The sequence below is a fragment of the Excalfactoria chinensis genome, chromosome 19 (genome assembly GCF_039878825.1).
Source record: "Excalfactoria chinensis isolate bCotChi1 chromosome 19, bCotChi1.hap2, whole genome shotgun sequence".
NCBI lineage: Eukaryota > Metazoa > Chordata > Aves > Galliformes > Phasianidae > Excalfactoria > Excalfactoria chinensis.
Genome location: NC_092843.1, coordinates 6,193,279 through 6,209,082, shown reverse-complemented (window position 1 = coordinate 6,209,082; position 15,804 = coordinate 6,193,279). Strand labels below are relative to the sequence as shown.

Sequence of the window (15,804 nt, the reverse complement as noted above, 5' to 3'; positions counted from 1 at the left end):
CACCTTGGGGATGTTGACTCTGGACCAGAACAGCTCCAAGTGCTCCCTCATCTTCTGTGGCTTGAACTTGGAGTAAAGAATTGCTAACTCTGTGAACATCCCCATGTGTGCTCGCTCAAGTCCAAGTGCTGCTTCCAACATAGTTATCAGCTCTTCAAAATAGCCACGATCCTAAAAAACACAGTTGAGATGTTTCACATTAGGAACCAATCTGACTGATGGTCAGCTTTAGCCTAAGTTCTCTACTGGCAACGCAGTCTTTGACTGTACAATAGCAGCCAGCTTAATTACCTGGTAATAATTGATTAGCTCTTCCAACTCATCTGCATGCACTACAATGTGAAGTCCACACATCTGGGCCAGGCGGAATTCTTTTCCATCAACACAAGCAAAGCAGACCTGGAAAGGACAAATGTGTTATAGCCTGTAAAAAGCCTCTGAAGGGGCTAGAGCTTTGGAGTTCTTTAACTTATTCAAGTAGTAAGCTTACCTCTTTCCACGTGCGAGTACTGTTTGCTTTCCGAGCACCATCCACAGCCGCCTGGTATTCACCCAGGTGAACTAAAGTTGAGGCTAAACGGCCAAAGTTGGACACGTTGTTATACAAGAGCTTAGCAGCTTCATACATCTTTTCATCATAACAGCGATCACCCACCTGTAGGAGAGCATAAGCAAGTTATAAGAGCTGTTCAGTCAGACTTAAAATATGTAGCATTATTCAAGCCATTATCAAAATGGAAATGCCTTTAAGGTTCAAGACCTACATATCCAAAGAGATAGAATACCCAACGCCATCAACACCACCTTCTGCTGATACAGCACTGAAAATCAGCCTCACTCACTTGCTGGATATGCGCATTGTTGGGTCCATTGATGAATTCTTCTAGCTCTGCCAGACGGTTTGTTTTAGCAAGAGCAAAGATTAATTCTGTTTCCACATACGATTCCCGGGCCTTCTTGCGTGCCATCTGAAGATATTTCACCAGTTCTTCCCAGTTTCCTATCAAACAGAGTTCAGAATATTTACTTCTTACCACTGAAATCACTGGTGCTTTAGTTATACTACCAGCTCAACCTACTTTTCCATAAATAGTTCAATAGACATTCCCCAACAATTAAGGCCAGCCTTTATACTGCCTGTGCTACATTAGATAAGGTCACTTTATGACAGGCCCAATTGAGTCAATTCTGATATTAACTGCATGCAAAGACCTCCTTGGAAGCAACTGCTCTGACAGAAGCCTCCAGCTATGTAAAAAAGGTAGCCATAAGACAACTGATTATCTGCAAAATCAGTACAGTATCTTCTCCCACCCTTCTTTAGGGCAGACTTTGAAGGATCAGATTCTTCTGCTCACATCAAGAATTAAGTTTGGCAGAACTGCAGTTTGAGCAACAAATTACTCAAAAAAACTAAGCAAGTTCAACAGCAAAGATTTATATAAAACTTCATCATACCACTGGCATTGGCAGCTTGAACAACTTCCATGTACGACGAAGGATCATCCGCTTTAATGTATGAATCAATTGCTTCCTTGACCATCCCTTTCTGAAGCTGTGCTTTAGCCAGCTGACTCCACACAGCAGGCTCATTGCAGCGTTCAGCAAATTCATATGCACGATCCAGGTTTCCAATGTGCTCTATTAATACCTACAGAGGGGGTTACCACAATCAGTCACTACCTATTAAGTTTTACAAGATAATAAAACTGTGTTTCATATTATAGCTCTTCAGTGAATCCACAGTAGCTTTTAAAAAACAGACGATGCTACACAACACACACAGTACTAACGATTTTATGCTTAAGAAGTTTCCCTCACTAGAGAATTGGATACACACTGAATACTGGTTCTACTTCACAAGACACGGAGTAGCTTTTGGTGCTAACTGGTGTTAAGAACCAAAGTCACAAGTTAACAACAAAGCCCTCATGTGAGGATGCATGTATCACAGTTACTACAGACAGATTTTAAGATACCTGTACAGCCGATGTGTTCACATCAAACTTCCTGAAGATGGCAAACGCCTCCTCAAAGAGCTCATTACTGATAGCTATATTGGCTATGTCTGGAGCATCATAGTTATCCAGGCGATTGATGTATTCCATGACACGGGTGCGATCAGCCTTAATAGCTGTAAGAATTAGCAGGTTCTGCAGGTTCCTACACAGAGAAAGAAAATACTACTATAAATGAAGTAATGAACAAGAGATTCACCCTCCCTTCTGGAGAAGTTCCTAGTTTGCTTGCTGTTCCACATCACAGCAGCTCAATGCTCACATCAGCTATGCATTCAAGTTTCTTGCGACCCAGTTTTGACATTACACACCTGTGCTCACTGAATACAGAGTTATCAAGAACTATTTTCTCCAGCAGTTCAATAAGCTCATTGGGAAGATCTGCAGTCATGAAGGCCTTCACAGTGACAGACACCTCCTCAGGATCCTGGGTCTCTGACAGTGCAGTCTGTACAACCTGCGGGCAGTTGTTGACAAGTCAGGTGAGTCAGGTGCAAGGAAATCAGGTTAGGATAGTAAAGGCTTTTAACAGTGTAGCTGATATACCTGGTCAATTAGTGGCCTTCTATATGGGTTGCTTTCCAGCAGCACACTGGCCCACAGTTCAGGGTCCTTACGGCGAACTAAGTAGCGGGAAAGGCTTTTGAAGAGAGAGTTCTCATTGCACACCTAGTGAAAAACAAAGGCTTTTTAGAATGAAGTCACAACCACTTGAGCCTACTACTAGCAGACAAACTAATTGTACTGCAACATCATACGTACATTGATCAGTTCCAAATCACATTGTCCACGTTCATAAGCCACGCAGGCCAGGTGCGGGTCCCTCTTCTCACAGTACTTGCCAACAACTCGGCTATCATAGTAAGGATTCTCACGCAAAAATCTTTCTGGGTTGTTGTTGCTATCAATGTATATTTTGGCCAATGCATTGTGTGTTGCAGGCTCCTCACAACCCTCATGAATTCTTGCCTCCAGCCAGGGCAGAAGTAGTTTCAGCCTAGAAGGAAGGTGGGTTTTCTTGCATTAAAGGTTGAGTAAGTAACTACTTGTATAGTTGCTTCACTGTGAAAGTCAGTTTTAGTGTATGAAGGAGTCAGTAATTAAACCAGAGTTTCAGTACTCCATTTTGGCTCAGATTCTGTTCCACTACAAAAGGCTACTTAATGGAGGTCCTCACATCAGCCAAAAATTAAAGCAGACTGCTGCTTTCTCACCCAAAGGCAGCTTCTGGCTGTCATTACCAGATTTAGTTACTTAATGAGGACATGCATGGATGAATGAACATAATAACCGTTACCAGTCTAACAGTATTAGCAGACTTGCAGAAATGTAATACCTGTTTCTCTTCTCAACTTCTGCAACAAGTTCATCAGTTGAAAACTGGCCTCTCACTACAAGGATAAGGTTCTTTATCACATCTTCAGAGCAATCCACATCAAGCAGTCCCCCAATAACAACAGGCAGGCGGCTTGGATTCACCTAAACAGGATCATTTTAAGAAGTCAGCATGTTGTCATACAGCACAGGTAGTCAGTATTCCTCCCCAGAAGAGCACATAAAGGATGCTTTGCTCAGAGTGACCTCACATTCTTGCCCTTTTTTACCATCTCCTGAGGTTCTGAGCACATAAAAAGAAAACAAACCAGTTCTCCAGTCATAACAGTCACTGGCTCATTAGTGCTCATTCCACATAGGAAGACCTGCTGAGCGAACCAATTTGTCCCCGCAAGAAACTGTACAGAACTGCCTGCCCTCCCTGTCCCAAAGCTGGAAGTTAAAACTATCTTAAAAAACCCATAGCTATTCTATCAAGTCTTCCTTCTTTATGAGGCACATTTTCAGTGCTACTGCTCAGTTTGACTGGAGAATAAATTAAAGATGTGGCTCCCATGAAGGTTAGTTTGTCAAAGGCCACTTAGACGTCACTCAAGGATGAGGCTTTTTTGCCGAATAACTACAAACATTATGCTTACAGCTGCATACAACACTAGAAAGGCTGATTGGTTTGACTCATTAAAGCCAAGTGACCAGTTGGAGCTTACCTTCTGTACATAAATCTCAATATATTTTTGGAGATTATTTCTATATAAGTACAGCACCAAGTCGTGGACAAAGTCGAAGCGATCACACACAATGATAAGCGGCAGCTGGTCAGTGAGTTTAGCTTCCTACAAGGAGAAGAACTTCCATTATTTGGTTTTGTTCTCAGACTTAAGCAGACAAATACAACTAAACACTTGAACTTGAAAGCTCAAAATTCAATGGCTAATCAAATAACAACAGTGTATTACTCAAACTTGTTGCTTGCAATATGCAGCAAAACTGAGTACTCACACCCATGTCAGGGCATACAGCAAGAAGCTTTCTGAAGTTTAACAGTGGTTCTTTTTGCATGGCAAGATCTATGAAGTTTTACAACACAGTACAGCTATTGTAAGCCTAAGCTCTAGGTAGCATTTTTAGTCGCCACTGGAGTTTGGTGTGCAGGATTAGCACTCTGGGATTTCAAAAAGAATTCAACCAAGACTTGAGTTGTACATTGCAACAGAAAGCTTACAAACAGAATTGACTTTAAGTGTCACGTGTCCTGTGATACCTTACAGCAATGGATTTAGAGAACAGTAAGAATCAAACTAGTACTAAAAATGTTAACCGGATTAAGTTAGCTAAAACCATTCCAAGCATCAGATTACAACAGTTACAGCACAAAAGCTTGCCTATGTGCTGGACACTAGTCCAGAAATGTATTTCAGATCACTTATTTGAACATGCACATCCCAGAATATAATCCTACATATACAAATCATAGTTAAGGAGTTTACACAGGGAGGCCTGTACTGGGAGATTTACCTGGTACATGTCCTGCACATTCCAGACATGGAACAGCACAAAAAACAATAGCTTTCATCAGGAATTTGACAGCTCAATAACTTAACTTAGCTGGCTTGATCAATTTACATACCTTACACCTCAGTGAAACCAGGTATTTTTTAAATAGAATTCTCATTTCAAATGAGTTTTGCCATCTTCAGATACGATCAGCAAAGTCTAAGACTATACTATGTAACTGACAAACACGAAGGCAGGAAATGTTCCCAGATAAAGTTTTCCCCTCCCACACTGTTTCCACTATTTCTAACAAAGTTACATTCATCAACATGCTCAGTACTGACAATAGGCTATAGATTCTGAACTTAGAGCACATAATCTTTTTCCACTCTTCTGAACTACATTGGAAATGCTTTGAATCCCAGCAGGAATGGTCAGTTATCATGTATTTACACTGACTGGCATATCCTAGCAGAGCTAAACCACAGTTCATTTGGCTGAAGTTTCCAAGGGAAAAGATTTATCTTCACAAAGCTGTCTCGTTTTGTTGGCAACACAGACCATGTTTTATCAGAACCCCAAACAATTCAAGGCAACCACCACTATCCAAATGTTACCTTGAGGAAGTTTTTAACACGTTCAGGATCATAGCAGTTGCTTTCCCTGCAGATTCTTTCTACTTCTTTAATCTGTCCTGTCTTGCATGCAGCTTGAATATACTTGAAGTGTACATCTGGATCCTGGCTAAAGTTTACAATGGAGCCCAGGAAATAAAACAAACCTTGAAGGGAACAAATCAACATGTTATTTTGCTAGTACTTGATAGGAGAAATATTAGCTTCTGAGAAAGACTGCCTAGTTTTGATTACAAGAGAAACTGGATTACTGCAGAAGTTTACAACAACTACACAAATTTATGACCAGCATTTTGGACAAAGGAAGAATGCTAGAAGTTTCCTCAGTTGCAGTACTTGACTTTTTAGGTTGCCTACAGCTCAAGGCTCTCTAGCAGCATCCAAAAAACAAAGTGAAATATTCCAGACAACCAAGATACACAATACTGAGTGTTGGTGATGATCTAAAAGAGGAGCTTTAAGCTTTTGGTCAGGTTTTAAGGTAGCTTTGAGGGAGAAGTACTTAAGCTAAATATGGCTTTCAACAAGTAAGAAAGTCCTTCATATACACTTGTACAAAGGTGAGCACTAGTTCCTTTTGCTAGACAGGAGCATGAACTCACCTTCGAAGCTCTTGAAGGACTCAAACAGCTCAATAAGTGACTGTGTCGACAGCTGTTCATGGTACTTTGAAGCTACCTGGACACAGATCTGCAGGTTCTGACGAATGTTGGCAGATAACATAGCACGCAGACACTCCAGTGAATCTTCTACTGACAAGGAGCCAAAGTAGTTCACTAGCCACTGTAGAAACACATCAGCCATTTCAGACCCAAGTGAAACACTGTACAAGCTGAAATCAGCATTGAAAGAAATGAACAATTGCCTGACTTACGCTAGATTCAGATTTCATACCTCAGGATTGAGAAGATGAGTGTGAACTACTGCACGCTTGATGTCATACAAGTCCGTGAAGTGTTCGAGTGCTCTCTGCAGCAAGCCAGCTTTCTCACACAGCTGAGCTATGTGAGCCCGATCATAATGAGTAAACATTTGGTTTCCCAGGATAGCATCTGCAACCTAGAAGTAATAATGATCAGTTACTACAGCACTGCCACAATTCATTGCTTAGCTCCACATAAACATCAACACACAGAAATTCCATCAAGAAATTATCTGAAGAGAAGCTATCTAGGGGTTTGAAGTACTTATAACAAATAAAAAAAGGAATTAGAATTTTAAGGTTAAAGCAGAAATGCTTTCACAATGTTACTCGTTTATCAGTGGCATTTGATACAGACCGTAAACTAGTGGCTAGTCCAGCCACAGACAAACCTGAACCAGTAGAACTCTCAAAGCATACCTGGGGTGCATGCATGAGGTTCATCTCAAGTAAACGTGTTTGCAGGGGACCTTCTGAGGGGCGATTATTCTTCAGTGCATCCAGTAAGAAGGCTGTACATTGCTGAATTAAGTTATATTCCATAAAAACATCCACAATCTGAAAAAAAAATAAAAAATTAAAAAAAAAAATAGGCTTTTGATTTGGACCTAGAAGCACACTTAAACAAAGTAACATCAATTGTGGCTTCTACTGCATTAAGCTGCCACTTACATTCTTAAAACTAACCAAGAAACCACATTGCCCCAGTGAAATAAGCCCAAATGCGCAGTTCAAAATCTTTCCCTAATGGTATGTAATATGGCTCCTTTTACCGATTTAAGGACTCAAGATTTAAAACTACATAGCAGTAAAATTATTTACTTGTGTTATGTCTGCAAGAGGCTCTTCATCTTGAACAAGCATTTGGGCAAACTGCTGTCCTTGATCAGGGCTGATTCTCATCACGTTCCTCAGCAAGAAAATCCAGTCTGGAGTATATCCAACCTGAAGAAATAGCGAAAAGTAGAAATTCAGCAAGAGAACAAGTTTTGCTACACACAGAGCTCAGTAAAACCTTCTGTCAGCAGCTTACACAACCCAGTCACAACTTCCTCATTTGGAGGAGGCTACTACATAGGGAAGTACGAGAGAATACATGTATGATGTCCAGGAGTAATTAATAACAACAGAACCTTAGATCTCAGTAGATGCTACATAGCATCTCAGATACCAATTATTCTTAAAACAGAGAATGGATATAGCAATCAAGTTTCCTCTTACCTTCTTAGCATATAAAACAATCTTCTGGACTTGTCCTGTTTCAGCAAAACACTGGATGACTTTGTTTGGAACATTGGCTCTCAGATAGACACTAAGTGCTAGGGTAGGGTCTACAGATTTCACAAGGTCTCCCAGCTCCTCTGAGCACTCCAGCTGTTAAAAATAAATACATTAAGTCAACCCCGACAGCATTATACTAAAGTGCATTATGTTCTTCCTTATTTTAATTCTTGTTTATTAAGCAAACAAACATTTAGAATCATATTAATAGCATCATCTTGGAAGAAAATAGACAGATGTTCATCCTATCAGCAGGTTGATGACTCTAATGCACTCTAATGAAGAGTTTCCCAGCTTGAGTTTTCCTCTCAAAAAAAGCACTTTTAGGCAGTTGTCTCCCTTTAAGTCCCTTGAAGAATCCATCCCAAACATACCTTATCTTCCTTCAACCATTTTTCCAGAAGCTGCTTGCGTCCCTGCTGAAGCACTGGTCTGCAAAGTTCCAGAGACTCGTATTTATTCAGTTGCCCTTGGTCAAGTAGAATACCGAAATACTGGAGTAAAGGGGAAGTCTGTCCTGGTTGTGCTGGAACACTCTGGAAACGGCGTATGGTGTCTGGAGTACGCAGAATTCCCTGCCAGAAATAGAGATGCATTTCAGTTTTCTGTTCTGCTATTGTGGCTTGGCAAGAGTTCCTCCAGAAAGCTGAAGTTAGAAATGCTTACTATGGCAACATTATGTTTTTCCAACCCAGAAAAATTGTCAGAAGCAGCATGGCTGAACACTGCAGTGGAGATGTTTTGACAGAAGACGTGCAATAAATTATTAAATGTGTATTGCTACTTAAGTTCGGAGGACAGTCCTACAAAATTAAGACACCTCTGTCCTTGCATTCAGTTTCCTCTCATCTGAATTTCATGCTAAACACTCTTTGCTCTTACTCTTTTTTACCCTATTTCTAGGTACAGCCCCTACTGGAGGCTGTCCTTTCACAGAGACTTTCCCTATCACTGGGAACTCAAGTAAGTACTAGAAGCATTAAGCCACAGAGCCATTACTGCAGTTATTCCTCTTTCCCTCTACAGGATCTATCCCAGCTTTAGAACCTTCTATCACGCGAGTACTGTCAGAACACTGAGTACAGGCTTCTCATAGGTATGTTAAGAAGTACTACATTAGGGCAGGTGTCTAGTCCTGCCACTAAAGAAACGCAGTGAACTTTCCTGATGCACAAAGCTTAAGTTTAATAGAGACCAGTACTATTCTGAATGCTCAACCATTACCTTTGGGGCATTAGCCGCCACCTTTGCTGCCTCTGAATAGTTCCCTTGTGCGAACAATGCATTGAATTTTCTGGCAAAAAGTTCCTCAGCTCCAGCCAGGTTGTTGCGGACGGCCATTCGTAAAGCTAGGTCAGGATTCTGCAGAACATTTGTGATGTAGGGAATAATATTCTCTTCTTCCACACAGACTGATAACACCTGAATAAATTATCAAGGAAAGCTCCCAGTTAGTTCAAATATAAGAAAGACAACAGCTAAGTTAATCTCTAAAACAAAAGCTACAGCCTACACTGAAAGCTTTTCCATCCCTTGATAACGGCAAAGCTTCGCCATTATTTGAGAAACATACCTCTAGCTGGAAAGAACCTCTATTTAATCATTTACTGCATCAAGGGAGACAAATAACAGTCTGTTTGAACTGTTTATAAAAGTCAGAAATAACAGGGCTCTAAGAATCATTATTCTATAATGTGTACTCAGCATCTTAAGTAACCAATCCTAGAGGATGAAATAGGAACAAATCTGCTCAGTATTGCCAATACAAGAAACAACATGTGAGATAGTTCAGTCCTGAGGCACAGCTGCATAAAGTCAGCAGATTAGCTCAATTAAGTTAGATATATATGGAGACAGGGTAGCACATTTTCATTGGGGCTCACAACACGGTCAGAAATGAAATGTCCTAAATGAAGAATTTCAAGTGTATTAAGACTGCATTAATGTGTGAAGACATCTAAGTACCAATATGAACACTGTAACCTTATCACTAAAGTTCAGTGAGATTGGAAAGCAAGTAGTTCCTATTTCTTACTTGTCCCTTCCTGTTTACTCCTATAATTCCAGCTGTTGCTTCATGCTGTGCAGTAACAAATATGGTCTCTCCACTGATTCTGTTCATGTAGATACAGGTGCCAGTTTCCAGGTCATACAAGTGGATATAGCCATATTTTGTTATCAGAAACACCACATCATGCTTGTCACTGATCTGCAAGACAGGAATAGATTAAATCTATTTTGGTATTGAATAAAATGATTAGATGCTTATGAGAACCAGATAATTACATCACTTCAAAAGAGCTACAAGTGCTGCTACATCTTTACTGAATACTTGAGTGCTCTCACAGTAGACTAAGGTTTTAGTAGCTCGGAAGTCTGTTCAATATACATGGATATCTGTTCTATAAATAAGAATGAGCCATCTTCACACACTGCTTAAGTCCCCATTTTGACTTTAACACTACTGAAGCAAGAGTAGAAACCGCACTAGTAAAGTTTAGTGCCAAGCTTCAGGTTTATAATGATCACCTGGCTCCCAGTGCTCTGCTACTCAGTTATATCCACCAAGAGAACCTGCAGATTGATTCTTGTGTACAGCTACCATACCTGCATCGCAACAGGAAAGTCATTCTGTGCTTCAGGAGGAAAGAAGACATCCACTGCTTTCTTTGGGAAGGGCTGATTCCCAGTTGGTGGTGTGCCAACCTCGATGATGTGCAACTGTGTAACAGGTAAGATTAGTTTAGTTAGTTACCATGTAATACACGTAACAAGGGATTTAACAATAAAGATATGGTAACTCTCTTGCTGCCGAGCCTAAATCCAAAGCTTATGCAAGCAGAAGAATTAAACCAGTCTTCCTGAAAATTTGCATAGGTGTAAGGTGTAGCACACTGTACTCATGCTCCATACACTACAAAAATGATTGAGCATGATCTCTAGTTCCCTCTAGCTACTTAGAAGCTTAAGGATTCTCTTAGGTCACTTTTTATGCACTCTATCAACTTGGCTCACATTCTACAGAGACAGCTCAGAAAATGTTTCTCTGAATCTAGCTTTAGCTCTACTTTGTTTCAACTTTCACTTACAGTAGTTTATATCATTCTAGTGTTGGCATTAGGTTGTGGCAACATCACTGCTTCACTTCCATCCAGTAATTTGGAAGTAATTTGGAATACTGAGAATCAGCAAAGAGACAATGACAGTTTTTCACTTCAGCTTTACTTGTGAAACTGGGAGTCAAATCCTTCAAGCTGCTAACTGGTTTGCAGTCACAACATGCACCTCACTTCATGACTGGAAACAGACTTCCACATCAGGTAGTCCTGTTGTGAAGCTGTACGTGTCCCAGTTTTTGTACATACTTACACACTACAGAATCAGCATCCAGACTAACAGACAGTCCTTCACCTTTTTCCATATGGCAGCCTGGTCTATTAAACCACTTTGTTTCCTGACAGCAGGTAATCAGGATGAGTCACTGAAGATTACAACAAGTTTAGAACTAAGTCTTACCTTACCCCCAGCTTGCCCTCTTACTGCAAAACAAAAGAGAGTGGATTCTTCAGCATTTCCTTCCATCTTGAACTGTGCAAAGCTAGCTGCGTGCCCCTCAATCGGCTGTGAAACTTTTCTGTCTACAGAATAGAGCTGCATTGCTCCCACAACACGGTTTTGCTAGATGAGACAAAACAACAGTCAGATTGCAGCAAGCACACGGTCAGCAATTTCACATAAGTTAATGTTACTAAGTACACTGTCATACTAAGCTGAATTACCTGTGCAGATATGCCAGTTAGCAGTAGCCATTTCTGCTTCGCATCAGTACGGTAGTTGATGATCTGGCAGCCAGCAAGACTAGAGTGGCGATCAAACATCTTCACAGGCTGGGACTCCCCCTCCATACTCCAATGGTAGACTGCATTATCCGTTACAAGGGCGACAGTATTCAGAGAGATCCACTTCCAGAAGGTGACATCATCTGTCATTGTATGAGCCTTCATTTTGCTCTTCATTTCAATGTTAAATATTTGAAGCGTTTTCCCAGCTGGAAAACATAATGTTGTTAGCCACGTTGTTGCAGTTTCCACCTGTCACTTCAAGCCCTGGTTAAAAGTAGAAGAGCTGCATTGTGATGTTAATCTATCATGACTTTTTTAGACCATGCTATTGTATGTTGGCAGCATCATTTCGTGATTAATTATTACTTTTAACCAGACTGCATTCCTAATTTTACAACCACATATTCGTACACTTTTTGGTCTGAATTTGCCATTCACTGACCAATCAAACAGATGTGGAAAAGAGCTTGGTAGAAGACAAAAGCTTCAGCTACACAAGCTGTATGATGCTTATGGACATCAAAACCAGGCTATGGTAATGCTGAGTCTTTCAGAGGTCATGAGGAGAGCTATGTCAGTGCCATTCAAAATGAAGCCCACATCTGTTTCAAGAATAACACAACATAACATGGAAAAGTCAAGCTGCTAGACAGCTGTCATAATTCAGACTCATTAACCAAAACCCTTAAGTAACGCTATTGGGATACACAGAGCTACTTGCTGCAAACCAGACTAACACAAACTGTGCAAGGAAAGGAATCTAGCAACCAACACAAGCTCTAAAAGGTAAAAGGACAAGTTACTTTAATTACACAGAATGGTGAATGAAAAACCTCAGAATGTTAGGCTTTCAGTTGTTTAGCACGCCTGATCAGCCACATACACCATAAACCTGAACTATTTGATTCTGCTTTCTGTTTTCATAAGACAAGACAGCAACTAGTACAGTCAATGGAGATAACTCACCATCTGCACACACAAGAAAGCATTAAAGTTGTGACAAAACAGTAGCACAGCATTAAAGTCACACTTACACAACATTGAACACATTTAAACATTTTCCATTAGCAATACATTTATTCCGAAAGCAACAAAATATTCAGAGCCTCTTGGGAGGAAAAGAACAACACTGCTGGAGACTTCAGAGGCATGTTTGTTCACTGTATTGCCAGATACCAAGTTAGGTGACCTTGTGCTTCCTGGACTAAACAAGTCTTCCATGGGTAGTTTTACCTCTCTTATCTCTGACTGATACAACAAATATGCACCGATCAGTGCACCAGTCTCTTCCAGCAAGGTCAGACTATGGCCTTCGGGAATACTTCCCTTCCTCCCTGGTCTTTGTTTCCCATTCTATAAAGAGAAGTTCAGTTAACAGACCCCGTATGCTCAGGAGATCAGGTCTCGCTTCTCTCCAAGATCATTCCAGAAGTATCCTAAAGCCTGAATTTCCTTCCAGCTCTCCCTGCACTGAAGCTGTAAACATTCTGACTGCAAAGCAGAAAGGTTCCCCTTGATGTTCAACAAAATAGTAGCAAGATTTAACTAAAAAATATTACCCAGCTACCTTCAGAATAACTGAAAAAGCATTGAACTCAAGCTTCCATTAAGCAGCGGAAAATTGGAAAGGCATCCTCCCACATACGCTGCCCGACAGAATTAAGTCAGTCATAAACTAGCACTACAGAGAACTCTGCAGCTACCTCAAACCTTTCTTTACCAGGACTTACATACCTTTCAATGCAATGACTTTACTGGCAGGGTTCATGATAGCACTGTCAGCTGAAATTGGTCTTCGAATTGGGTTGCTAGGGTCATTCATGTCAATGATCACCACTTGAGCCTGTTCTCCAACTTTCTCTCTTATGCAGATAAATTTGTCTGACTCCATCGTCAGAGTGCTGAACCCGATGTTTGCTGGGTTGATGCCCAGATTTTGGAGCTGGAAAACAAAAAGGTTTAGCATTAAGTTACTGCATCAGTATAATCACCAAAAGCTTTTGTGAGGGACAAAGATGATACAGGAGTTAGGAGGCCTTCCTGTACCTTTTTGCAACAACACAACTAAAAGCACACATCCCATAAATGGCACAACATAAGAATCCTTGCCCACCCTCAGTTACACCCAGCTGGCTTCCCAGAGAAGCTCTGCATTGCTCAAGCACTTGGTTCCTTGCCTACAAGGCCTGGTACAACTCACTTCAAGTGCTCAGACTTTGAACCCCTCAGATGTTTTAAGGGACATGGAACTTGGCAGCTCCCAGTGCAGTGCTTGGGTCACAGCTTCAGCACTCACTGCCATCAGCTTTGCTTCCAGAGTCCTATCTCACTCCATTTGAGCTTGGCATCTATCACTATTTCAAGCTTAATGCCACATGTGAGGTGCCTGAGCTTTATCTTTATCCTTGTGGAGTTAAAAAAAGCTACTTGTCTAGCATTTAGCCTAGCCCTGTCTAGCAGTGAGGCTGTATATCACTGAGAAAGCAGATCTAACCAACAGGATGGACATTACTGCAATCAGAAATGGCTCATCACAGCCTTATTTAATACTCAAGATATCCACAAGCCATCTCCCTTACTGCTGAGCCAGTCTGCTTCTGTAAACATCTAAATGCATACCGTGAAAGGACAATTCTAGCAGAGCTTGCAACCGCAGTTCAGTTGGTGCCTTTTCATGGTGCTTTTGGACTAATGTATCAACACGGTGGTACCGAAACAATGTTTCCTCCATTTTTAACAGGGGAAAACAACCTGGTTACACACTGCACACAGATGTCCAGCTCGCAGCACACGCTTTAAGCACAGGATGAGTTTTCTACCACCGGAGCATTCACCCCTCCCAACACTTCACGCTCCTGAGGGGGCCATGAGAATTTCTGCCCCTTTACACCCCCCAAGGAGGGATGGTTCCTTCAGAGCATTGTTCTAATTCAAAGGAACAGTCAAGTCCTTATCAGCCTTGCTCTGCACAGGCTTGGAGGTGACCACACCCCAGCCAGGCTGTCTCAGCCTACTTGCAGCTCCGGATAAAGAGGGTGTTTTAGTCCACTTCCCTCTGCTCTGGCTCTCAGGCAGCACGTGGGAGAAGAAGCCGAGTTGCACTGTTGAGTTGGCAAAGCAAGCTTTGCTCACAAGCATTGCTATGGATGGACCACATCAGCCAAGGGTTGGGGATGGCAGATCTCAGCACAGCTTGCACTGAGGCTCAGAGCAAGTCAGCTCCATCTCCTTGAGTGTGCTAAACGAGAATACTGCTGGCAAATGATTCAGCCTTTGTGTTTGGTTCTACAGTCACTCTGCATTAAGTCCCTTGTCTCAAAGGGCACTATTTCATTATGGTTCTCTGGCAAGATGGTAAGACTAGAAGCAAAACTGATTCAGGCAAGCTGGTTCACATCTCCATTTCACACCATTATTAGTAGGATCCTCCAGGATCAAGAGTGACACCTGAATACATGACCTGCCTGTATCTCTGCAGGTAGAGAGGGTCTGGAAACCCAATAGTTTCTTCTGGAAGACACCCACAAGGATGCAGTGCTTCCTCCTTCTAGGGCTGCAAGCTGATCAAGTGCTGCTTCATTCAGCAAGGGCTCCATTTCCTTGTTCAAGGAGAGCAGTTTGAGTGCACCAGGCACTCCGCCTGGCTGTGACTCACAGCACCACATTCAGATGGGCATGGTAAGCAGAATAAACCAAAGCAGCAAGTCCAAGCAGATGGCAGAAATCTTAGGGAGGTCTAGACATGACCACTGGATCAAAGCAGTGTAGATAGTGCAGGACAAACAGATCTGAATTGTGATGAAGCTGCCATCTGCTAGGTGTCATACCTGAGGCACGCAGCCCTGGTTAATCATGGAAGATGTGGTTGTTCTTAAACTTACTGAGATTTTCAAGGGCAAAAAAAGAAAAGTGAGTTAGCACTGGAGTTCTGAAGCAAACCCATGAAAGATTTCTAATGGAGGCATGACCTTTAGCAAGCTCTTTAAGCACAAGGAGTCCTTTTGCTTACACTTCATCTCTGTACCTCAGCAGACCGATCCAGGTGCATGAATTAAGCACCAAGACAAGGTTTATTCCCAATGGTGGGGATCTCTGCTCTTGGCTGCACAAGAGCTTTACCAGCCTGAGTGCCACCTGCTTCACTTACAGGAGCTCCCCTGCCTCCACGCAGATCTGATGCCCACAGCTCATCAAGCATGGACCACTTCTCCCAGCACTGGTAATTCCCTTCCTCAAAGAGGCTAAAGTTCAGCTGACTGAGACACGAGAGTTTAAAA

At 41.7% G+C, this 15,804-nt stretch overlaps 1 protein-coding gene across 2 annotated transcripts in view; it reads right to left on the bottom strand.

The window, feature by feature from the left end:
• Positions 1 to 15,804, bottom strand: part of CLTC (clathrin heavy chain) — a 28,478-nt gene that overhangs the window by 8,256 nt on the left and 4,418 nt on the right. For both annotated transcript variants that reach the window (XM_072353752.1, XM_072353753.1), the window contains exons 2-25: positions 13,262 to 13,469; positions 11,465 to 11,733; positions 11,202 to 11,363; positions 10,293 to 10,406; positions 9,721 to 9,894; positions 8,910 to 9,107; positions 8,060 to 8,260; positions 7,626 to 7,778; positions 7,227 to 7,349; positions 6,825 to 6,962; positions 6,377 to 6,541; positions 6,085 to 6,265; positions 5,465 to 5,628; positions 4,061 to 4,186; positions 3,355 to 3,497; positions 2,781 to 3,015; positions 2,565 to 2,687; positions 2,330 to 2,475; positions 1,980 to 2,163; positions 1,459 to 1,651; positions 843 to 1,000; positions 491 to 655; positions 292 to 399; positions 4 to 171 (exon numbers count right to left, since the gene is read on the bottom strand). In XM_072353752.1, coding sequence (XP_072209853.1) covers positions 4 to 171; positions 292 to 399; positions 491 to 655; positions 843 to 1,000; positions 1,459 to 1,651; positions 1,980 to 2,163; positions 2,330 to 2,475; positions 2,565 to 2,687; positions 2,781 to 3,015; positions 3,355 to 3,497; positions 4,061 to 4,186; positions 5,465 to 5,628; positions 6,085 to 6,265; positions 6,377 to 6,541; positions 6,825 to 6,962; positions 7,227 to 7,349; positions 7,626 to 7,778; positions 8,060 to 8,260; positions 8,910 to 9,107; positions 9,721 to 9,894; positions 10,293 to 10,406; positions 11,202 to 11,363; positions 11,465 to 11,733; positions 13,262 to 13,469 — 3,999 coding nt within the window. The remainder of the gene's footprint in view (positions 1 to 3; positions 172 to 291; positions 400 to 490; positions 656 to 842; positions 1,001 to 1,458; positions 1,652 to 1,979; positions 2,164 to 2,329; positions 2,476 to 2,564; positions 2,688 to 2,780; positions 3,016 to 3,354; positions 3,498 to 4,060; positions 4,187 to 5,464; positions 5,629 to 6,084; positions 6,266 to 6,376; positions 6,542 to 6,824; positions 6,963 to 7,226; positions 7,350 to 7,625; positions 7,779 to 8,059; positions 8,261 to 8,909; positions 9,108 to 9,720; positions 9,895 to 10,292; positions 10,407 to 11,201; positions 11,364 to 11,464; positions 11,734 to 13,261; positions 13,470 to 15,804) is intronic.